General features: G+C 32.1%; 2 protein-coding genes across 2 annotated transcripts; one reads left to right on the forward strand and one right to left on the reverse strand.

Moving 5' to 3' along the window:
• The first annotated feature begins 9,597 nt into the window (after window positions 1-9,597).
• LOC133294943 (uncharacterized) lies at window positions 9,598-15,535 on the forward strand. Its single transcript, XM_061493712.1, has 6 exons — window positions 9,598-9,889; window positions 11,352-11,578; window positions 11,869-11,979; window positions 12,665-12,820; window positions 13,548-13,792; window positions 15,159-15,535. Exons 1-6 carry the CDS (start codon window positions 9,612-9,614, stop codon window positions 15,480-15,482), a joined length of 1,341 nt encoding a protein of 446 aa, XP_061349696.1. The 5' UTR covers window positions 9,598-9,611; the 3' UTR covers window positions 15,483-15,535.
• Window positions 15,536-15,889: 354 nt separating this feature from the next.
• LOC133294940 (proline--tRNA ligase, chloroplastic/mitochondrial) lies at window positions 15,890-22,397 on the reverse strand. Its single transcript, XM_061493708.1, has 11 exons — window positions 22,005-22,397; window positions 21,866-21,922; window positions 20,583-20,693; window positions 20,330-20,416; window positions 20,125-20,238; window positions 19,834-20,040; window positions 18,679-18,816; window positions 17,781-17,942; window positions 17,467-17,666; window positions 16,442-16,525; window positions 15,890-16,313 (listed from the first exon to the last, which is right to left on the reverse strand). The coding sequence occupies exons 1-11, from the start codon at window positions 22,350-22,352 to the stop codon at window positions 16,172-16,174; spliced, it is 1,650 nt and encodes a 549-aa protein (XP_061349692.1). The 5' UTR covers window positions 22,353-22,397; the 3' UTR covers window positions 15,890-16,171.
• Between the last annotated feature and the right edge of the window lie 1,300 nt (window positions 22,398-23,697).

A 23,697-nucleotide genomic window follows, 5' to 3' on the forward strand; every position in this document is an offset into this window, starting at 1 on the left:
AAATGACATTTATCATTCTATAAAAAATAAAATAAAATTTAATCACTATAAAAATACAAGTTTTAATTTAATATATAAAAAAGAAATTAAACTTTCATTCTTCTGATGTAATAGTAAAAAAGACACAATTTTCTATGTCGTAAATGAAAACTAGAAATTATTATTTGGAGAATGTGTGCATCTTTCTATGCATATTTTCCACTACTGTATGGAAAATTATTAAACATATTAATAATATTAATTATTATGTCTATTGGGTGGAAGATTATTTAATATTTAAAATTCAAATTTTTTAAATATGAATTTTGAACTTTATAAGTGAAAAAAGAGTTCAGTATTTAATGTTTCTGTAATGGGAAAAGATATATATATATATATATATATATATATATATATATATATACATATATATGAAAAATATTTCTCTAGTCACTGGAGATAAAGTTATATCCAGCGAGCTCAAAACGATGTCATTTTGGGTTATAAGATTAAAAAATTATAATGATAAATGTAAGAACCCGCACCGTTAATTTAGGAATTTAATTATGAGATTAATGAGATAATTCCATAATTGACCCTAATAAGTATGAGAAGGCTTAAATAATTACGATAAGTGATTAATAATGTGAAAAGTCACTTTTCTAACGAAAAGTGCAGATACCGATTCTGCCTCACGGTATAAATGCGTACCGATGAAGTATCCCGGAAAATTACGAAAAGTGTGTATATATTACTAGAATAATATATAGGACTAGTATAACATGTTTGAAGTCAAAATAACGAGAACTTGTGTCAGAACTGATACAAGCTTCGTAAAAGCGCGTACCGGCAAAGTGCTGCGATAAATAAAATAAAAATACGATAAATCCTAGAAAAATGGCTAGGTTCAAAGTCAAAAGTTTGGGATTAAAATTATAAGCGTAACTATTAGTGCTAATACAATGTGATTAGACTTAATAGACTATAAATAACATTTGGCACAAAGACCTAAGTTAATTCTTATTGTTTCCTACGTGAGTTTATGGAGGTTCAACTGCTGCCTCCTTTCTTCTTCACCATCTCATAGCTTTCTTCCTCCTTGAACCCTCCAAGTGATCATCTTTATGCATACTTCCTTCACCAAAATAGCTTAGGTGTGTGAGACCAAGCCTTGTGAGGGTGTGAGGCCACTCATTACTGAGTTTAGGCTTCTGAGTTGAGGGGTTTGGTGGCTGTGTATGGGAGTTTTCATTGGGGAAGCCATGTTCATGTCCTTGGTGGTGTCAAGAAGCTATTTTGAGTGGTAAAGGACCAAGCTTGAGGTGTATTTTTGCAGTCCTTCAAGGTCAGAACCTTTGAGCATTGTTGGAAGCTCCAAGGCTGTGTCTTTTTCTGAGTTTGAGTCTCTTGAGGTATACCATGATCACCTCTTTGGCATTTTCATGATTTCAGCTTGTTTAATTCATTAAAAAGTGAAACTTGAACCATTTGAGCTAAAGGCTGGTAATCTAAGTCTAAAACATGTTAATGAACATCTGTTTATGGAGTTATTGGACTCTAAATCGAGTTTGGACATTTAAAATGGGACTTATGCAGAGAATGCACAAATTTTTGCATTCTGTCTGATAAGTATTCGAATACTTATCAAGGGTAATTGAATACTCCTTGAAATAGTGTTGAGATACTTTTCTGGGAAGAAAAGTATTCAGATACCTGTGAAGAAGTATTCGAATACTGAAGGTAATGTATTCAAATACCTTGTGGTATTCGGATACTGAGTGAAAGTATGCGAATACCTTGTGGTATTCGGATACTTAAGTGAAAGTATTCAGATCGTTTCTGGAGACATGGAGTATTCGAATACTCATCAAGGATTATTCGAATACCTCCTGCAGATTTAGTCTTAAATCACTTTAAATGAGTTGGAAAACCTTAATAACTTTATGGAACCTTGGGTAATGATTATTGATGATTAATTATTGTATAAACAGACTGTGATTGTGTTGTTTGGTGACATTGAGCTTGTGTGGACTTGGCTTGGATTGATTGCTGAAGAGGTAAGCTTTTGTGTCCTCGGTTTAGCCATTGTTGGTTCCACCATACCCCATGGAGGGATGATTTATATGCATGAATTGTTTTCATGTATTGTTTTTGAAATGTTGTTGAGCTGTTATGCGCAAGTGCCTTATAATATGCATGTGTTGTTCCACCTAGACGGTAAGCTTGTGCATGTAGGAGACATACTATAGGGTGATTCTGTGGGTGGGTGTAAGTAGTGACTTGCACTGATTGTAGGTAATAGACGTATGTAAATCCTGCATTTCTCTGGCCAGTAGAATAGTTGACATACATGACATGATTATTCTGTTGCATTGCACTGATTTTGGAACTTATATTATATACTACTTTTGAACTTATATTGCACATGTAACTGAGCTTGGGGTGGAGAAATCCTTGAGGACCCCTTGCCTTACTGAGATTTCTGTTTAGAGATCTCACCCCACGTTTGGGGCACATATTTCAGGTTTAGGTAACTCGGGGGTTGAGACCTCGGGCGGCAAGAGGCCGGAGCTGAGTTGAGATTTATGCTTTATGATGATATGCTTGGATTATGCTTGGATGCTGACCTGCTTTATGTTTCTTATCATGTTGTTGTTGTTGAGACTATGTTGGGCTTTGTTGTCTTATTTGGTGAGCATGAGGGTTGTCCATGCTACATTGATTGACTATGTCTTATTTTAGATTCGAGTTGTATTAATGTATCAGGATTAATATCCGGACTACGTGTTGATGTTCTGTGACTTAGATACTCACTTATTTATACATTGAGGTATTTCAGTTAGTTGTTTTATTGCAATTTACATACAGACATTATTTTGAAAAAGGATTAAGTAAACAACTTGGTAATTGATAATGACGTCATAATTGAAAAGAAAAAATTTATTCCACATTTTAATTAAGCGTAACTTAATACGATGATATGATAACAAACCGGGTATACACGGGGTGTTACAATAAAGACTAACATAACCCGACAATATATTAAAATTAGAAAAATTTCTTGATTTCTGCCCCAAAACGACGTCATTTTGAGCTCACCGGAGATAACTTATTTCCATTGACTGGAGAAATCCTTTACCCTATATATATATATATATATATATATATATAACAAATTTGAATTTTAATATAAAATTATAAAATATATGTATAGTTGATAAAAAAATTTTAAAATTTAAATTTAAATAAAAAATAAGAAATGACGTATTTATACTTTAAAAGAAAATTTATTAAAATTTTAACTTAAAAATGTAATACAAAAAGAGAAAAAAAAATTCATAAAAGTATTTTTAAAAAAATATATTTAACATAATTATTTTAAATATACATGTATAACCAATTTAAAAAAACGTATAAAAATCATAAATTAAAAGAGAAAAAAATTGTATAAACAATGTATAATTTATATAAAATAATTTATAATTTAAATTTAAAAAATAAATAAAATGACCTCTATCATTTCTGTAAAAAAATAAATTATAAAAATTTAATCACTATAAAAATTTTAATTTAGTATATAAGAAAGAAATTAAACTTTTATTTTTTTATTGCAAGAGTATAATTAACACAATTTCCTATGTTATGAATGAATAACTAAAACCTATTATTCGGAGAAAGTACACAACTTTCTATGGATATTTTTCACTACTTTTTGTATGAAAAATTATTATGTGTATTGATAATATTTATTATTATATCAATTGGGTGAGAAAATATTTAATATTTAAACTTTAAAAATTTTAAATTGAATTTTAAATTTGATAGGTGAGAAAAGAGTTCAGCATTTAATGTTTCTGCAGTGGAAAAAAGATATATATAATAAATTTGAATTTAATATAAAATTATAGATTAAACAAAAAAGCTATTTAAAATTATAAAAATATATTTATGGTTGATAAAAATAATTTAAACTTCATAGGTGGGAAAAAAAATTTAAAATTTGTTGTCAAACAGCTATATTAATATCTCACTACTTTTTGCATTGGTGATTGTTAAGCCTATTAATAATGCCACAACTTTCTGTATCGAAAATTGTTAAGCCTATTAATAATATTTTGTTAAGCATATTAATAATATTTATTATTATATAATTAAACTAATGAATGGTCTTTTGATATTACCCTATTCAACTTCAACTATAAAGTGTTTGATAGAATATTAAACGTACGAACTCAAATATTTTTCAACTCTTTATCTCTTATATATGTCACAAATACATAGACCACAAAGAGTCGATCGAAAGGCAACTGTAAAAATTATAGATATACAGTAATCTAGATGCAATTATAAGAATAATTTCGTGTGGATAAATATAAAAATATATTACATGCTGATATAAAATGCTAACAGTTAGAGGTGACAAACTAGGCTCGGCCCGTAAGGCCAGCCCACCAACTAATTTTTATAATTAAATTAAAATTTCATCTTTCTTCTTTTATAAATAAATTCCTAAATCTGATTTCAATTTTTGTAAATATAAATTTGTAAAATTCAAAATACTAATGTGCAAAAAAATAATTATTTACATAAAATGCTGAAAGTTAAATGTTGCAAACTGGGCTTGGCCTAGAGGGCCTGCCCGCCTCGCCTGCCAACACGTTTTTATAATTAAATTAAAATTCCACTATTCTTCTTTTATAATTAAGGGTTCACTTTTTCTGCAGTTACTGCAGATAACTTATCTGCAGTAAGCCCAATATGACGTCATTTTGGGGTAAAAATCATTGTGTTTTTGTAATTTTAATTTATTTCAGGGTAATTCTAGTCTTTATAATTATAATTTTCTAATATTTCAATCCTAAAACGACGTCGTTTTGGAAGTAAATGCAGATAACTTATCTGCATTAACTGCAGAAATATTTTTCTGTATAATTAAATTCCTAATTCGGATTTCAATTTTTGTAAATACAAATTTATAAAATTCCAAATACTAACGACACAAATCCTTGCAAAAAAATAATTATTTATTATTATTTTGTAAATCTAATAGTAATAAATGAAAGTTCATCTCTGAGATAAAATGTAAAAACCTAGACGCAACTATAAGAGCCTTTTTGTGTGGATAAATATAAAAACCTATTACATGTTAATAGTTAGAGATGGCAAACTAGGCTCGGCCTGGAGGGCCGGCATACCAACACATTTTTATAATTAAATTAATTTCATCCTTCTTCTTTTATAATTAAATTTCTAAATATGATTTTAATTTTTGTAAATACAAATTTGTAAAATTTCAAAAGGACGGTTATACTTAAGGTAAGTTTACCACCCTTACAACCAATCTCATCACCGTTAGATTGAAATTAAATCTAACAGTTCATAATTATCCCTTATAATTCTAATTTTTACTCTCACACCCCCTTTCTATCTCTCTCTAGGTTTGGGATATGCATACTTCTTCTTTCTCTAGGTTTGAAAATCAACTCTCTCATCCTCTTTATTGTTACAGTGCTTTGATCTTCAATTCCAGCAAAAATATCTCACCAAAACAAATAATCGGACACGTGAATTAATTCTTTCATTTCAGAATAAACGCAGCGCAAAGAATTATAAGGGATGTATTCCATTTCGACTTTTACGAGTTCGGTTGTCTGATAACATGCCGTTAGATTTAATTTTCGAAATTATAAGGGGTGATGCAGGAGCAGTTCCATCAGTGGTTTGAATTTGTGTTTTCGGATGTCAAAGTCCTAAAAAATTTGTATCCACATTTATGCTTTCAAAGAATTTAGAGAGAGAGGTATGGAGATCCCAAACCTAGAGAGACAGGGGGATGTGAGAGTAAAAATTAAGATTATAAGAGAGAATTATGAACCGTAAGATTTAATTTTAATCTAACGGTTATGAGATTGGTGGTAAGGGTGGTAAACTTACCTAGTGATAAGTATAACCATCCCCAAATTTCAAATACAAACGACATAAATCCTTGCAAAAAATGTTTATTTATTATTATTATTTAAATCTGATTGTAATAAGCGAAAGTCCATTTTTTAGATAAAATATAAAACTTAAATGTGACTATAAGAACTTTTTTGTGTGAATAAATATAAAAACCTATTGCATGCTGATAGTTAGAGGTGGCAAACTGAGCTCGGCCCGGAGGATCGGCCCACCAACACATTTTTATATTAAATTAAAATTTCATCCTTCTTCTTTTATAATTAAATTCCTAAATCTGATTTTAATTTTTGTAAATATAAATTTGTAAAATTTCAAATACTAGCGAGACAAATCCTTGCAAAAAAATAATTTATTATTATTTTATAAATCTGATTGTAATAAATGAATGTTCATCTCTGAGATAAAATATATAAACTAAAATGTGAGTATTAAAACCTTTTTTGTAGATAAATATAAAAACCTATTGCATGCTGATAGTTAGAGGTGGCAAACTGCGATTGGCCCAGAGGGCCGGCCCACCAACAAATTTTTATAATTAAATTAAAATTTCATCCTTCTTTTATAAGTAAATTTCTAAATCTGGTTTCAATTTTTTTAAATACAAATTTGTAAAATTTAAAATACTAATGACACAAATTTTTGCAAAAAAATAATTATTTACATAAAATGCTGATAGTTAAAGGTTGCAAACTGGGTTTGGCCCAGAGGGCCTGCCCGCCTCGCCTGCCAACACGTTTTTATAATTAAATTAAAATCGCACTATTCTTCTTTTATAATTAAATTCCTAATTCAAATTTTTCAATTTTTGTAAATACAAATTTATAAAATTCCAAATACTAACGACACAAATTCTTGCAAAAAAATATTTATTTATTATTATTTTATAAATCTAATTGTAATAAATGAAAGTTCATCTCTGAGATAAAATATAAAAACCTAGACGCAACTATAAGAGCCTTATTTGTGGAAAAATATAAAAATTTATTACATGCTAATAGTTAGAGGTGGCAAACTGGGTTCGGCCCGGAGGACCGGCCCACCAAAACATTTTTATAACTAAATTAAAATTCATCCTTCTTATTTTATAATTAAATTCTTAAATCTGATTTTAATTTTTGTAAATACAAATTTGTAAAATTTCAAATACAAATGACACAAATCCGTGCAAAAAATAATTATTCATTATTATTTTTTAAATCTGATTGTAATAAATGAAAGTCTATCTCTGAGATAAAATATAAAAACTTAAATGTGACTATAAGAACCTTTTTTTGTGGATAAATACAAAAATCTATTGCATGCTGATAGTTATAGGTGGCAAATTGGGCTCGGCCCGGAGAGTCGGCCAACCAACACATTTTTATAATTAAATTAAAATTTCATCCTTCTTCTTTTATAATTAAATTCCTAAGTCTGATTTTAATTTTTGTAAATACAAATTTGTAAAATTTCAAATACTAACGACACAAATTCTTGCAAAAAAATAATTATTTATTATTTTATAAATCTGATTGTAATAAATGAATGTCCATCTCTGAGATAAAATATACAAACTTAGACTTAAATATAAGAACTTTTTCGTGTGGATAAATATAAAAACTTATTACATGCTGGTATATAATGCTGACAATTAGAGGTTGCAAACTGGAGTCGGTCCGAAGGACTGGCCCGCCAATATTTTTTTATAATTAAATTAAAATTTTGCTCTTCTTCTTTTATATTAAACATAATAACTCAAATATTTGCCAACTCTATATGTACAAAAAATTGGAGTTAGGTACCTAACAGTATTTATTTAAATAAAATGCAGAGATATATTTTTACGATTTGCATTAACTTTTACGAGACAGACAAACCGATTTCTTTTTTCCCTGTGCATCGCACGAGTAATACTTAATTTTGAAGGAGTTTTTTTATGTAGGGTGCTGATTTGGAACATTATCAAGAGAACTTAATGTTCTTAATGAAAAGTCCATGTTATTTAAGGTCAACGTAAAAAAAACAATTTGGAGTCATATAATGAGCCAAGATATCAAGTTTCAAGAGTTTGAAGCAGCGAAGCTATTGTCACCTCATTCCTTAAGTCTTTGGTGGACTCGAATATATGTTGTTGTTTTTTAAAAATTTATCATTGTGGGTTCTTTATATTGTTACAAATGTTTAGCATGTGTATTGATTTGATGCTGTTTAGACATATTTGTTCCAATGTAAGCAAAAAATATGACTCATACATGAATATTTGGTTAATTTTCTTTCAAATCTCTTTCAGACAACGTTTTTTGGGTTCTAAAAAAATAATCCAAATTTTTTTTTCTGAGACTATTACTTCTGGGTGTTAACGTATTAGCGTAATTTATTTAATGAGCATTTGCATTTTGTATCGTAGGCATAAATATGATGGTAGAAGAGGAAGTCCCCGGTAATGCATAAACATAGAAAATCACGTTTGGTATGTGTTGAACTTATCCCTCCAATGATTGCCACTGAATGACACTGAATTAATAATGTTTTCTTATTATAGGTACAAGCTGATCTTTTAATTTCATATTTTCTTGGTCTGTTTGTTACCTTGATTTTATTGGTGGCTGTTATAGTTAGCAATAAGTTGTATGCATTTTTCTTTTTTTAGCCATCCTCATTTTAACATAATCTACTATGGCGTATTTATTTTTTACATAACTCATCGAGTAGATAACTATATTTGATTTGCATAATATTGATCACTCTGGATAGCAGATTTTTGTTTATGATTGATATTTGCAAAGTTCTGTATCAATGCTGTAGTTTTTTTCACATGAAATATTGAACAAGATAGTAACACAATTTTTTGTAAGTATAAGATTTGCAGTGTGATTAACTAACCACGGCGAACAACAAAAGCACGAATAATATACTAGTTACTCTCAATAATAGAAAAATAAAACATTTTCCTATAAACTCAACCAAAAATGGGACCCACCAAGAGAGAAAATAAAGAGCAGCTCAAATATCAATATGAGTGCAAGAGAAAGTTTTTTTCTTTTTATTTGAGAGTAATAAAGCCCTTGGATATACTAAACTTTTGACAAAGTTTTTTTATGATAGAGCTCATTTATTATGCTATGGAAATTTGTACTCCTTTTCCAAAAGTAGAAAGGAAAAGGGATTAGGAGAAGATTTAGAAGGAAGAAAAGGATATAAATAAAAGAAAAAAATTCCTCTTTTGATAAAAGACCATCAAGTATATTGTGCTCATGGAGCACATTAAAAAAATCCTCTATGATATAATATTTTAAAAAAGGTTTATTATTTTTGTTTTAGTTGTAATTTTTTTTTTTTTTGCCATGGGTGGCTAATGAAATATGTAAGCAACACACTAACGTAATATTTCATTATCACGTAGTAGCATTTCTATATAATATTTCACCTGAAACCACGTGAAATGACTTTTTGCACAGGTACCAATTGAGACAAATTATTTTTTTATAATATTATTTAGAAAAAAACAAAATAAAACCCCAGGTTGTGGCCATGAAACCTGAACTTGTCACGTGCGATAAACGTGTTAATCCATGGCCTTTTGCCACGTGATCATCACATGTCATCTTGTACTATGAAATGAAATGAACATTTGAAATGCACTCAGATAACAAGCCACTTCACTCACCTCCCATCAGAATCTACCCTTACTAATGGCTACCTCCGGAGTGCCGGCGGTCACCGTCCTCTCTCTGTCACGACCAATATCGTCGTGCCACCTGTCACCCCACTGTTTTATCCATAGAACCGTCAACACATCTCCACTACTTCAAAGCACGACCACACAAACGCTGACCTCGTTTTCCTCGAAGAAACCTCGTTCAAATCGAAGTGTTGCGTTGAGGTCACAGCTGAGACACCCTATCGTATCCCCCGATGACCACTGGGGTATTTGGTCCATTCTCTTCACCATTGGCGCTTTTGGTCTCTGGTAATCATCTCTCTCTCTCTCTCTCTCTTAGCTGAATCATTTGCAATTTGGTAGTTGTTTTCCTTCCTCCATTTGTATGGTTCCTCTAAAAACTGAGGGGAAAATTATTAATTTTTATGTTATTTTTTAGTTTTGAAGTAACTTTTAGTTGTTACTTCAAAACTAAAAAATAACATAAAAAGTAATAATTATGTTCCTTGTTTTAATCCTTAACCTTAGCAAAACCCTTGTTTTAGTTTGCTTGAAGAAGCAGCTTCGCTTAGTTGTACAAATAATTATGTTCCTTGGGCGAATCTTAAATTCCAAGAATCTTGGAAACTCAAGTATATGTATGATATTATTTGGCTGTGAGATATATGCATATGTTGGGTTTATAAGAGATTTGAATGTGCTCTACTCAGAACGGATTGTTAAAATTTCACTTAACATATGACAATATTCACATATTTTAATAAAACTTCATTTATGAAGTGTCTTTATCATGTTACATTCCAGTCCTCTACCAATCATCAAACCCAGTTGAGTAAGCACAAGTGACATTTATATTGAATTCAAAGTTCCTACCTTTCGTATGATTATTGAAACAGAATTTTTTTTTTTTCCTGTAATTTTTCCAATATGATGGGGAGAAAAGATTATCTTTTTACCTCTACAGGGCATTGCAATTCCCAAAACTGTTTTGATTTTTGAGAACTCTTGACAATGTTCTTCACAGTCTCTTGTATTAATTTCCATCAGCAAAGCAGAATTTCTACAATGAATATAAAAGGTTCAATTCATGGTTCCTATGTCTTTCTCCTTATACTTTTTGTTGAGATATATAGTCCCACATTGGTTGTATGTGCAACTAATGTGGAGTTTATAAGGCCTTGGGCACTCCCACCCTTAGAGCTAGCTTTTGGGGTGGTGTATCCCAAGGTTCTTTACATGGTATCAGAGTCTCGCCGTCCCCCACTTTCTCTTGTGGAGTTTCTTAGCACAGGTAGGCTGGGCCTGTCGCATTGTCCACGCTTCAAGCCCAAAGGGCTCTTGTGTGAGGGAGCGTGTTGAGATATATAGTCCCACATTGGTTGTATGTGCAACTAATGTGGAGTTTATAACGCCTTGGGCACTCCCACCCTTAGAGCTAGCTTTTGGGGTGGTGTATCCCAAGGTTCTTTACATTTTTCTTCTTTCTAAAAGCTGAGACTAGGGTCTTCAATCTTGGCACATTCGAACTTTGTCACCAACATTGCCAGTGCTAGCTAATGCTTTGAAATCACTCATTGTGGAGTTGGAAAATGCTTAATATTTTGAAAGCCATTTGGAATTGGTAACAAAGAAATGTGAGGTTCAAATTACTTTTATTATCTGACACATATTTTTGGAATGCTATTGTATATAGAAAGATAGGTTCTTCTGTTCTTGATGGCGTCCTGGTTATCATAGTAGTAAATGAAGATATATTGATGTGAAATGCAAGGTCAGAGAAGACCAAGATTGGGAGCATGGTAAGTGCTGCTCTGGTGAGCACGTTAGTTGGTCTTGCAGCAAGTAATCTGGGAATACTTCCATTTGATTCTCCAGCATATTCTATTGTCTTGGAGTTTCTGCTACCCATATCTATTCCATTGCTATTGTTTGGAGCAAACTTGCAGCATGTGGTGCGTTCAACTGGGACACTACTCTTAGCTTTTTTACTTGGGTCAGGTGATACTAATAGCAACTTCATGCATACCTAAACATTACCATTACCAGAAATACTACTCTAGCTATTTTGTGGTTCTCAGAAAATTTGAGAATGGCTTGCTCAAAATGGTCATCCTATTTTTTGTTAGATTCGGAATGTACTATTTTCTGTTATTTGAGAGAATGGATTGATTCATTTGTATTTTAATCTTGACATCATAATTGTTTTTTAAAAAGTACTATCGTTATTTGAGAGAATGGATGGAAACTTTTTGTTATTTGTAATTTTATTTTGATCTTATGGATGGCAGTTGCTTCTATTGTTGGCACTCTAGTGGCATTTCTTATAGTGCCTATGCGATCGCTTGGTCCTGACAACTGGAAAATAGCTGCTGCTCTCATGGGTAGCTATATTGGAGGATGTAAGTGCTTAAACTAATTTGCTGTATGCTAACTTGTAGTTTGCTTCTGGACCTAATGCGTGGATATGAATTAGAAGTTCATTGAAGTTTTTATGATAACAATAATCTACCCTTACTAATAAATGGTTATAATGTTATTTGGATTTATATTTTGTGTTATTTTATCCTCTGCATGCTTATAGTACTTATATACTATTTTCTGACGAGATTCTTCCATATAACTTTAAAACAGATTTAACTTGGCCAGATTATCCTTTCATTTTTCTCTGGCTGCAATGTAGGGGGTTTTCCATAGAATAGATTACCCCAAACCCTTCCTGACAAAACATTAGCATTCTTCTAGCTAGTCTTAGCTTTTGCTGAAATGCTTAGCATGGTTCAACAAAAGACAAAATGGAAAGTAAACTTTCTTCAATATTGAACTCTTAGCTCCCAAATAAGATGAATACACAAGACTATGATGGCAATGGGGATGAAGCATTTATGTACCATTGAATACTTGAGATTGAGACCATAAGTATATCCTTTCATGCAAGTTTTAACATGATGGATACTTAGGTTGCATGGAAATTGATGTGTTAATTTTCAGTTGTTAAATTATTTTGAATGTGGACATTGATTTTTACAACTATAATTTTAATCCCTGAATGAATTTCTTTTGTCCTTTTCTTGTTGATTGCTGTAGCTGTTAATTATGTTGCAATTTCAGAGGCGCTTGGTGTGTCTGCATCAGTTTTAGCTGCAGGAGTGGCAGCAGATAATGTTATCTGTGCTATATATTTTATGGTATTGTTTGCATTGGCTTCTAAAATACCTGCTGAGGCTGCAGCGCCAACCACTGGTACAATTTTCTCGTTCTTGTTACGTCCTGTTTGGCTACATTACTTGGTTCTTCCTTTCAGATCCTTAAACAATATTCTAAAATATAAGCTGTTTATCGTTGTTTTCTCTGAGCTCTAGCAAGAATTTGTAGAACCAATGTTCTATTTCAGTGGGTAGTATGAAAAGTTGTAATTTAATATTTGGTCATAATACATTTAACAATTTGTGATATTTTATTTCAAGATGATTAGGATCTTTCAATTAACTGGGAAAAAAGAGATTAAGATATTTCAAATTTGCATGCTAATTGGTTTTGCATAAGTTGTCAGAATGAACACACTAACACTCACATATGTAGATTGTTTCCAGTGTTATTCATGAAATGATTTTTTTCTTTTTTAACTTTTACCGATAAATTTAATTTAACAGATATTGTCTTGCGAATATCTGTGATAATTCAATAAGGGGAAAAGGCAAAGTTGTTTATTCCCAAAAGAAAGATACTTCAGATTTTGAAAGGAGTTGGAAAAAAAAAGGGAGTAGGATTCCTTATATATGAGGAATTTAATCAGAAACTGCTGGAAATTTATATAGTGAAAGCAATAGACATTGATCTTAATGAAGTTATTCATTTTTGTTGATTATGTAAGTTTTATAAAATTGTCTATTCATTATGAAGAAACCAAATAATCAAATACACATTCTGGAATGGAAATTTCTGTTGATTTTATAAGTAATCTTGGCAGATGATGCAATGTATATGATGGAGTCGGATTATCAGGGAAACATACCTGTGTTGCAGACTGCTACTGCATTGGCTACATCTTTTTTGATATGTGGGGCTGCCAAATACCTATCAAAATTATATGGCATCCAAGGAGGAATTCTCCCAGGAGTAACTGCCATCATAGTCATTTTAGCCACTCTTCTCCCAAGGCAGATTGGTCCCCTTGGACCAGCTGGTCATACTGTTGCACTGGTTTTGATGCAGGTAACAAAAACTTTGGAGGTTCTTATGCTTCACTTTGTTTCAGTAGATAGCTGTGGATGTGGATTTTGTGATCCTGAGTTATCAAGTATGTAAATTCTTTATTTTGGCAATTACAGTTAAGGCTGTGGAAATGTCTTGCTCTGTGTTGTTTGTTTTGTTTTTGTTTTTTTATTGGTAGTGTGGTTGATGTAGGACTAGTAGTAAAAAGGGGGAGCAGGTGAATTTTTAGGTTCCAAATATTTGGGTAGGCTAGATTTTAAGGTTTCTGGTGACTTGGATCAGGTTTATATACAGGGGTGAAGGGTTCCAGGAACAGGTGGACCGAAATTTGATTATGTTGTTTGTTGAAAACAGGTTTCAATTTCGAAATAAATCCAAACAAACAGAAAATGAAATTAGATAAATTTTGGGGTTGTATAACTTTTTATGCTTTTTTTTTTTTATAAAAGGAGCTTTAAAGCTGCTTCTGCTGTCAGTTTATAAATACTCTAAAGTTTTCATTTCCGATCCTGTTACTATGCATATAACCCAAGCTATTTCTCTTTGGAAGACAATAGGAGCTGACCATCCAAGTAATTGACTGGATACTCTATTAATAATAGCGTGTCAGACATTACAAATTTACTAGACACTAGTAATATCTAACATTTTAGATACTTGGTTGGAATACTGAAAAGGACCAAAATGATTTCAAAATATTTCTGTTCTAATAGTCTTTTTAAATAGTTTACAGAGGAAGGTCTAAGACCTAGATTCTAATACGGGGAAAAGGAGGGTAGGCTTTTAAGTGTAGGCTAAGTGGCCTAGGTGCAATTTGATCCTGGAATCAAGCAATTTCATAAGGACTTCTAGCTTGAGTTAAGGCTCTTGGGATGATAGAATTTTTTTTATAGATGTATGCCTTGAGGCGCTATGATATTGGAGCTTGCATAGCTAAGTTTTGTTTTTGGCAACGTGTATATTGACACCCATTTTTGTTGTTGGATTGGATACTCAGTCAAAAGATATCTATTGACTTAGTAATATATATTTCAGTGTTTTCCAGCATGCCATAATAATGAGGTCAGTAGTTATCATGAAATATGCTTGTGCCACCACTTTGAAGATTATATAAAATACGGAATCTAATAGTGGCTAATAAGTGCTCTTAAGAAATATGCTTGATTTCTTTGGTCCAGACAGCTTTTCTTCCATGTCACATTATATTATTTGAAAAGCACTTCCAAATATTACTTTTTATGAGATGATTTTAAATAACCTTGGGAATTTATACTTTCTAAGATGAATTGCACTTTCTAATTGATATTCTATGAAAAATTTTAACATCCTGTGGCCTATAATATTTAACATCAGATGCATTTCCCAGGTATTTTTTGTGGTGGTGGGAGCTAGTGGAAGTATATGGAATGTTATCAAGACAGCCCCGAGTATTTTCATGTTTGCCCTAGTTCAAGTAACTATCCATCTTGTTATTGTTCTTGGATTAGGAAAGTTGTTTAAGTTTGATCTGAAGCTGTTACTTTTAGCATCAAATGCCAATATCGGAGGTCCTACAACAGCCTGTGGGATGGCCAAGGCCAAAGGCTGGGAATCTTTAGTTGTTCCTGGAATCCTTACAGGCATTTTTGGAATTTCAGTAGCAACATTTCTTGGTATTGGTTTTGGAGTGATGGTCCTGAAACGCTTGTAGAAATGATTATTTCTGAGTTTCAGATACTAAAGTTTTGTACTGCTAATTGGAAGTTAGGGTGCTTGCGCAGTTTCAAGGTATCATTTGACATACGATTGCTCATGAAAGTAGGTTTCTTTTCTGATTCATCAGCTACCCCATCCTAGCATGTGACACAACGGTGAGGATCACATAAACATTTTAGTGGGTGTCCTCTAACAAACTTAATCAAAATAAAGATTTTACTAAAAGGGAACATAAACGGATGATACTCTTTCATCCCCTTGCTCTGAAGAATTCAAATGAAGGCAAAAAGCCACTATACACTAAGCAACATAAAATATTTTAGCACTCCATTTAAAAATTAATTTCGAATTTATCCCACCCGTGTACAAACCCAGGCAAACCAGTTAAACTATGTAAAGGCGTCCATAAATTACCGAGACATCATCAAACTGGAGTGATATAAATTCTTCAAATTCTATCCTCCACAGCATCATCTCAATCATCTTTCTAAACAATGACAACAGACAAAGAATAGAAGTTACACTGAATCAATATATTACATTTTTCTTAATAACTTAACTAAGTTATAACAAAAAATTGACTTCCCAAAAAAGCCAGTAAAAATTCAAACAGAAAATTAAGTACAAGAACCCGCTTGCAGATCATATTGTTTGGGAGTTTAAAGAATAAACAAGCTTGCAGAGTCAGTAAGATTTGGCAAAAATAGCCACTTCTTGAGCAGGATCTCCAGTCATCAAGCATCTTTTATTCCCTTCTGGCTGTTCAAAAGGAAAACACCTGATAGTTGCTCCGGTTTCCTCTTTTACTTTTAACTCATCTTCATCACTGTGACATTGTATAAGCTTGATATTAGATTCCTGAATCATGGTGCTTAACTATATATGCTGGAAGAAGTTATGTTTCCATCATCAAAACATGTTTACAGAAGAAAATGGGTTTAAAAAAATTACAACCTAGCAGACCAAGGGCCCCTTGCCCATTTGCCTTGTGATATTGCAGCTTTAAGATCATCGTATGTGCTCACATCTATAATATTACTGCAAAAGAAATACTGTGCATGTCAATCTGCCTGTTTGCCGGGGATGCCATTGAAAATGTGTGCAATGGAATGAGCATAACTTGAAAAGAGTGAAATATTAAAAAAAAATGAAATTTCTACTAAATTTCAGAAGCAAGAAGCTATTGAGTTTGATTGCATTGGTCTACAAGTCTATAATATAACACACGGAAATCATTCATTGAAACATTCTTAATAAAACCCTAATAAACAAGGGAAACCCTCATTCCAATTGATTGCCTATTTAGAAGAGATTGGAATAATTTTTGTCACCGGCAAAGCATTAAAGGCAGTTCTTATTCTATCATATGACATTCTAGTGTATTTTAATCAGTATAGCAAGTATACAGCTTGGTGGAATTTTTTCTCAACTATTTAACTGGGCCCAAACAATCTTGAAGAGATCAACTACGTGAAAATATAGGCCGTCATCCTATAATATATCCATTTAATTAGTAAACCACACTGGAAAATATCGTTCAGAAATTAAATTCACAGCTAAAATTACATAAAATTTAGATGCAGAACCATCAATTAGATTGGTACAAGGCGCACATATATATCCTAGGGGCAAGTCAAAATATTCAGTTTCTGAACCTCTTTGCTCTCCATTTAATTGCAGTGCCTTGCAGGACAATAATTAAGACCTACTAAACTTAGTCTAGCTGAAACCATATATTTGACACTGAAGCCAAAATGCGCGCACAGAATTTTCTTGGTGGAAATTATGTAAGCAAAGTACAACTTTATTTTGCCCTCAACTAAAGGTTATGCTGCCTTAACATTCTACACTTTAGGGGAGAGATGATTAATGTGACTAATACCAATAAATAATAACTATTTTGAAGAATTCAAAGCATTTCAGTTAGACAAAATAATGTTTAAAAGTCACAAGCCAAAAGTAACAGAAAAGGAATGAACCTGTCTCGAAATGCAATAGCCCTTTCCAGAAGAGAAGACTGTATCTCATCCAACTTGTCTTTAACATAAGCCTGCAAAATTGATGGCTCCATAGAGATTCCAAAGACTTTTCCTGGCTTCCCAGGGATATCTCTCCTGGATATCACCACACTTCCATTAGACACGTCACGAGGACCAATTTCAATTCTAAGAGGAACTCCCTGAAATATGAAGATGTAAATGATGTAGATATAATCAGATACTCAAACGTGGAATGAGCAGAATCAATGCACAAGATTTGAACCCTGAAATTGAATTTCCATTTTACACCAAACCTTCATCTCCCAAAAATTGAATTTCCACCCAGGGGTTCTTTGATCAGAGTCATCAAGTTTAACTCTAACCCCAGAGCTTTGAAGAACTTCTTTTACAGATGATGCTGCATTCAGAACTGCCATTTTCTCATCATCCTTCTTCCAAATGGGTACAATTACCACCTAAACCAGGCAATGCACAACATGATTTTGTCAAAATTGATAAAATTTAAAAGTCATTTAAATTACAACATAAAAGCACAGGCAAGGAACAAAATCCTATATTTGGTTGTTGGAGTTTAGAGTGGAAGGGAGAGTGGGAGAATTCTATTCATTTTAAGAAAGCATTCCTTATGTTTGAGAATTTTATAAAATTAAGAGGAATAAAATGAGATTATAATGTAACCCTCGAAGCATCCCTTATTCACTTTCATAAATATTTTATGATTCTCACAATTTAGAATTGAAAAGTTTTCCCTCCTCTCCCCCTCCAAACTTCTCCATCCAAATATATCCTTAATGAAGTTCTGTTATGCAATGCAGGGATACTTGTAATAAAACATAACGTTATGAATCAAATCACACATATAAATAAATGTCTATATACTAGAAGTTATAAGTTCATGGAAGAAAATGAAGTGAGGACTACAAACATAACACTTCAACAAAATGTCTTAGACGTAGGTTTTGATTTACAAATAAATATCAGTATGTCACTCTAAGAATGCAGGTTCTGTGTTGAGTAAGAGTGTTTTTGGATATTCTGTAAGTTATTCAGCTAAAGCAAATTATACATTACTGAACATTATTAGATTACCAGCTCTGTCTGTCCAAGGCTTAAAGTGTTCCAACAGTTACATTTAACTAAACAATGATGTCTCAACCACATGATTTAGACATCAATAGCATCCGGATGTACCTGAATCGGTGCCATCTTCGGGGGAAGCATTAGGCCTGCATCATCTCCATGTGTCATGATGATACCTCCAACAAAACGGGTACTAATTGCCCATGATGTCTGCCAAACATATTCCCTTTGTCCATTTTCATCTGTGAACTGCACAAACATACATTTTGAGTGCATCCTCAATGAAAGGATAATATCAATACTTTAAAAAGAAATAATAATAACAGTAGGAAAAAGACCCGATAAAAGAAAGGAAATGGGATAAATAGCAAAATTAAATAAATCAAAAATAGGTAAAAAAACAGAATCTCCATGTTGCAACTATTAGAAGATCCAGTTTAGTCCTTCCAGTATGTATTCATGCTTTAGATGGTTTGGTATTAGTAAAAATATCAGAGTTACATGCTATAGCAAAAGCAACCGAAGGAGAATGAGTAGGCACAACGGACCACGGAAAGGAATATTATAATTACAGCAATATATCACATTTTAATAGATTGAGGATTTAGCATCAGTGGGTATTTACTAGTAGCTTAGTTGTTTAGGATTTCTCCAAAAGTTTCAATTTAAATTATAATTTTATTTAAAATTAGGATTACTTTGGCTCAAGTTGGGGCTTTTTGTGCCAGTGATATTAGGACCACCAATTGTGTTTACCTATTTAAGGATTATTATGTACTTATGTTTATTGAGTGGTTGTCACTATAGCCACTCTCTTCATCCTACCTCTTCTTGCTTATACATAACAGCTTTCTTAATCCAACATCAGAAATTTTATTTTCAGATGGAGGACTTTTAACCATACATCTACAAATGAGAAAAAAAAAAAAAAAAAGGGTCTCACTTTAATAGAACTTTGAGATATTTACCTCAAAGGTGTAAAATTCAACAGTGACAAGTAAGAAGTCGTGACTGTATAATACATCTTGCAGAAAAAACTAATGAAACATAGAAAAAGACAGAGAGGTTGCAAAATCAAGCTTGCTTACCTGTAGCTTTATGGGGGAAAGAAATTAATTTCCCAAATAAATAACTCAAAAAACATAATATCTCAATGACAAATTTATTGCATGCAGTCACATGAGCACAAAGAATCAAATAAAACAATTACTCCACAGGAAGGAAATATTTTGTATTCTGCAGTAATGAAAGAAGCACATCAGATACCTGTGTTCCAAAGGCACGGGCAAAGTTTTGCCCAAGGTTGTGGCTGGTTCCTGCTTGTAATGCTTTCTTGTCACCCATCATAGCCTCAATCGTATAGGTCTTACAAGCACCAGCAAATGTTTCCACTTTAGATTTTCGACCTGCAATAACAGGTATTGCAGCTTGCTCATAAGCAAATCTGGTGTAGATGTCAATCATCTGTATAGCCTGCAATTAAGAGAATATTGTTACTCAGATTATGCTAATATACTAGTAAAGACTTTATCATCTTGGTGTAGAGAAGATGTGGACCTCATTTTCTGCCTCTTCTGGAGTTCCATGAGCAGTATGGCCTTCTTGCCAAAGAAATTCAAGAGTTCTCACAAATGGTTTAGTGCGCATCTCCCATCTTGTGACATTTGCCCACTGAACCAAATTCATTTAAAAAAAGAAAGTTGGTAACATTATCCCATCATACAAGAAAGCAAGTTTTTGCTGCCAAACAAAGCCACAATACCTGATTAATCAAGAGAGGAAGATCACGGTAGCTATGGATCCATTGAGTAAACATGTGATTCACAATGGTTTCACTTGTAGGTCGGACCTGCCACAGCCTCAAGAAGTGCAAATCAAAGACAAAACCTTAGGTCACATCTTTTCAATCAATACTACAGATGATTAATTACTTCAATTCAGCTTATACATTACAATAAACATTAAAAAAATGTATATAAAATCAACTCCAAGAAACCGTTGAAGACAATACATACCACAAGCTTCTCTTCAAGTTCCTTTCCACCCCCAATTGTCACTAGGGCTAACTCAGGACTAAAACCCTCAACATGACTTGCTTCTTTCTCTATAAATGAGTATGGGATAAACTGCAGCACAGATAGGAGAAAAAGCATCAAGCAAATGATAAATATTGTAATTTCATGTCATGGTCCTTATCATATACCACATTATCAAGATCTCACTTTGTACAACCCTCACTTTCTAATACTATACGTGGCACAAAATAGCAGCATAGTGTAGTAAGAAACATTACAAAAATACAAACCATTTGTAATCCTCCTCTCAACTATTAATGAAACCACACTCAAGCAAATACTCAACATAGTAGCTTGAATCACCTAATCAACTCCAAGTGAGCTTCTTAAATAGGAGAAATACTTGCATAAACCTGGTGCACCAGGCAAATAAACTATGGGAAAAATGTTTATCCTTTTAAATGACACAACTTATATCCTTTCACTCTCACAAAGAGGTGGGACGCACACCTTTATTTTTTTTGTCAACTCTCTCTCCTCCTTTATCTATCTCTTTCTCTATCTTAAAATGACACAACTTTACATCCTTTAAAATAACACACACTTTACCCATAAATTATTTATTATTAGTGTTTGAATTGTATATGTACTGTGTGTTAGTATCTCAGTTGTATTATTGATGTGAGATACTGATAGTCAGTTACTGTTTCTGTTTTAATTGGTTTGATCAGTTACAGCTAGTGCAACTGAATATATTCAGTTAGAGCTGCTAGCTCAAGTCTATAATTCCCGTCGTTTAATCTGATTCCTTACTGAATAGAAAATCTCAAGTTCAAAATGTAAGTTTTCTCTCATTTTTTATTTATATTATCCATTTGTTCGTCGATTATTCAACTATTCAGATTCGAGTTAGGTAGGATCACATGAGTGACAAAATTCTCCCTACCAAGTTTTAACACAGCTACATTCTGAGACACTCGAAATCGAGACCACTGGTTAAGCGAGAACAACCCATTCCGAGTTGATAACTAAACTTTACTTATCGTTTTACTTGGTGGTTCTCGTTTTACTTCTCTTTCTCCAACTTTCTCTCCTTCGTTTATATATGTATCATTAATTATGATAACTAAACTTTAATTAACTAACTAATCATTATGATATAACAATGATTTTGATTTTTCATGGCCACGACAATTTTCACTAGTGAAGCTAACAATTGAAAGCCAAAGGTGTCAATTTCAAAAATTAAAAAAAATTAAAAAATCAGAATTTAGAACCTTTACCTGAGGAAAATACATGTTACTGTGCCCAGTCTCCTTTAACTTCACATTCAAATACTCCTACATGAACAACAAAATAAAAACATTAAAAAAACTAAAAAGAAAAAGAAAATTAACACGAGTGAAGAAAATGAAAACGAACCTGAATCGATTCCCATATGGCGTAACCGTAGGGGCGAATGACCATTGTGCCGCGAACCGGACCGTAATCGGCTAGCTCGGCGCTGGCTATAACGTCGAGATACCATGCATTGAAGTCCTGTGACCTTGGCGTGATGATTCGGTCGGGGACTTTGTTCTTCGAGTTATCGACTCGGTCCCGGGTCTCCGCTGCCGCACCTTGGACGGAAAAGGTGGCTGCGAGTATTCGTGGTCTGAATTGGTGACAGTGGCGGCGCCGCCGTAGAATAGCCGTAGAACGGCGAGAAATGGTGGCGGTAGAGGGTGAGGAGAAGAGGTGAGTGAAAGAGGTTAGCCTGAGAGACATCATTTGTGGCTTTGGAGAACTAAGAGAGAAAGAGAACTGAGATGAGGTTTTGTTTTGACTAGGTTCTTATTCCGTTTCCTCTCACATTTACAAATATATTACGGGCTTTGCATTCATCATCCAAGATCACACAAAAAAATTTTCTACACACATAATATTTTGTGGAACTCATATTTTTTGAAGAAAAGAAAAAAACTAAGATATGTACAACGAATTTCTATAACATTATACAATCACTTTTCCTACAACATAACTCTTATAAAACTAATATATTATTTAAGAAGAGATTATACTTATTATTTTTTTTATTATGTCTTATTAACAAATTTTAATAGTTAATTTCTATAAATCTAATAGTTATAATTTATTAGATCATATTTATTAGTTAATTATTAAATTTCAATAAATTATAACCGTTAGATTAGCAAAAATTAATTATTAAAATTTGGTAATAAGAGGTAATAAGAAGAAAAAAAATTTAGTAAGTATAATATTTTCCTATTATTCAGGAAAAATATATTGTAACAATCAATTAGTCTTACTACTAATCAATTTTTTCGTTAAATTGAATACGTTGATCCAACAGTTATGTTTATTTTCATCTTTATATGATTATGATTCTCCATATTTAATACTTTATATTTATTTTCACCTTTGTATGGTTATGATTTCCCATAATTAATGCTTTCACATTAAATATGGAGAATTATAACCATACAAAGATGGAAATAAATATAACATTTAGATCAACATAGTCGATCTAACGGTGAAATTGATTAATAGTAACATTGGTAGTTACCCTAATTAAGATAACGTCTTTCATGTTCTCTCATTTCGATTTTTGTATCCCACTGTTTTTTTCTTGTAATGGTAGTAATAAAACTCAATATTTAATAAGAGTTTTTTTTTGTAATAAATAAGAGTTTTTAAATGAAATAACTTTGTGTCATTTTTAATTAAACTACATCCTTTACCCTTTTTCTTTGAGAAAAATATATCTCCAGTCACCAGAGATAAAGTTTTCTCCAGTGAGCTCAAAATGATGTCGTTTTAGAGTTATAAGATAAAAAATTTATAATGATAAAAACTAATATAATCCTACAATATATTATAATTACAAAAATACATTAATTTCCGCCCCAAAACGACATTGTTTTGGGCTCACTGGATATAACTTATCTCTATTAACTGAAGAAATCTTTTACCCTTTTTCTTTTTTATAAAGTTAGAAATAAAAAGAAAGTAGAGGAAAGAAAATGTAAAAACACATCAAAACGACATAATTTCATTAAAAATAACACAAAATTATCTCATATAAAATAACAAACATTTTTCCCCTTTAATAATC

The sequence above is a fragment of the Gastrolobium bilobum genome, unplaced genomic scaffold, assembly GCF_033153095.1.
Source record: "Gastrolobium bilobum isolate Gb01-03AN ecotype WA unplaced genomic scaffold, APGP_CSIRO_Gbil_v1 utg32182, whole genome shotgun sequence".
In the NCBI taxonomy this organism is placed as follows: Eukaryota; Viridiplantae; Streptophyta; class Magnoliopsida; order Fabales; family Fabaceae; genus Gastrolobium; species Gastrolobium bilobum.

Coding starts and splice junctions, on each gene's coding strand:
- LOC133294943 (XM_061493712.1), top strand. CDS start 9,612: ATGGCTACCTCCGGAGTGCCGGCGGTCACCGTCCTCTCTCTGTCACGA. Junction 9,890..11,351: donor ATTGGCGCTTTTGGTCTCTG/GTAATCATCTCT, acceptor GTGAAATGCAAG/GTCAGAGAAGACCAAGATTG. Junction 13,793..15,158: donor TTGCACTGGTTTTGATGCAG/GTAACAAAAACT, acceptor TGCATTTCCCAG/GTATTTTTTGTGGTGGTGGG.
- LOC133294940 (XM_061493708.1), bottom strand. CDS start 22,352: ATGATGTCTCTCAGGCTAACCTCTTTCACTCACCTCTTCTCCTCACCC. Junction 21,923..22,004: donor CCATATGGGAATCGATTCAG/GTTCGTTTTCAT, acceptor TTGTTCATGTAG/GAGTATTTGAATGTGAAGTT. Junction 20,417..20,582: donor AACTTGAAGAGAAGCTTGTG/GTATGTATTGTC, acceptor AGGCTGTGGCAG/GTCCGACCTACAAGTGAAAC.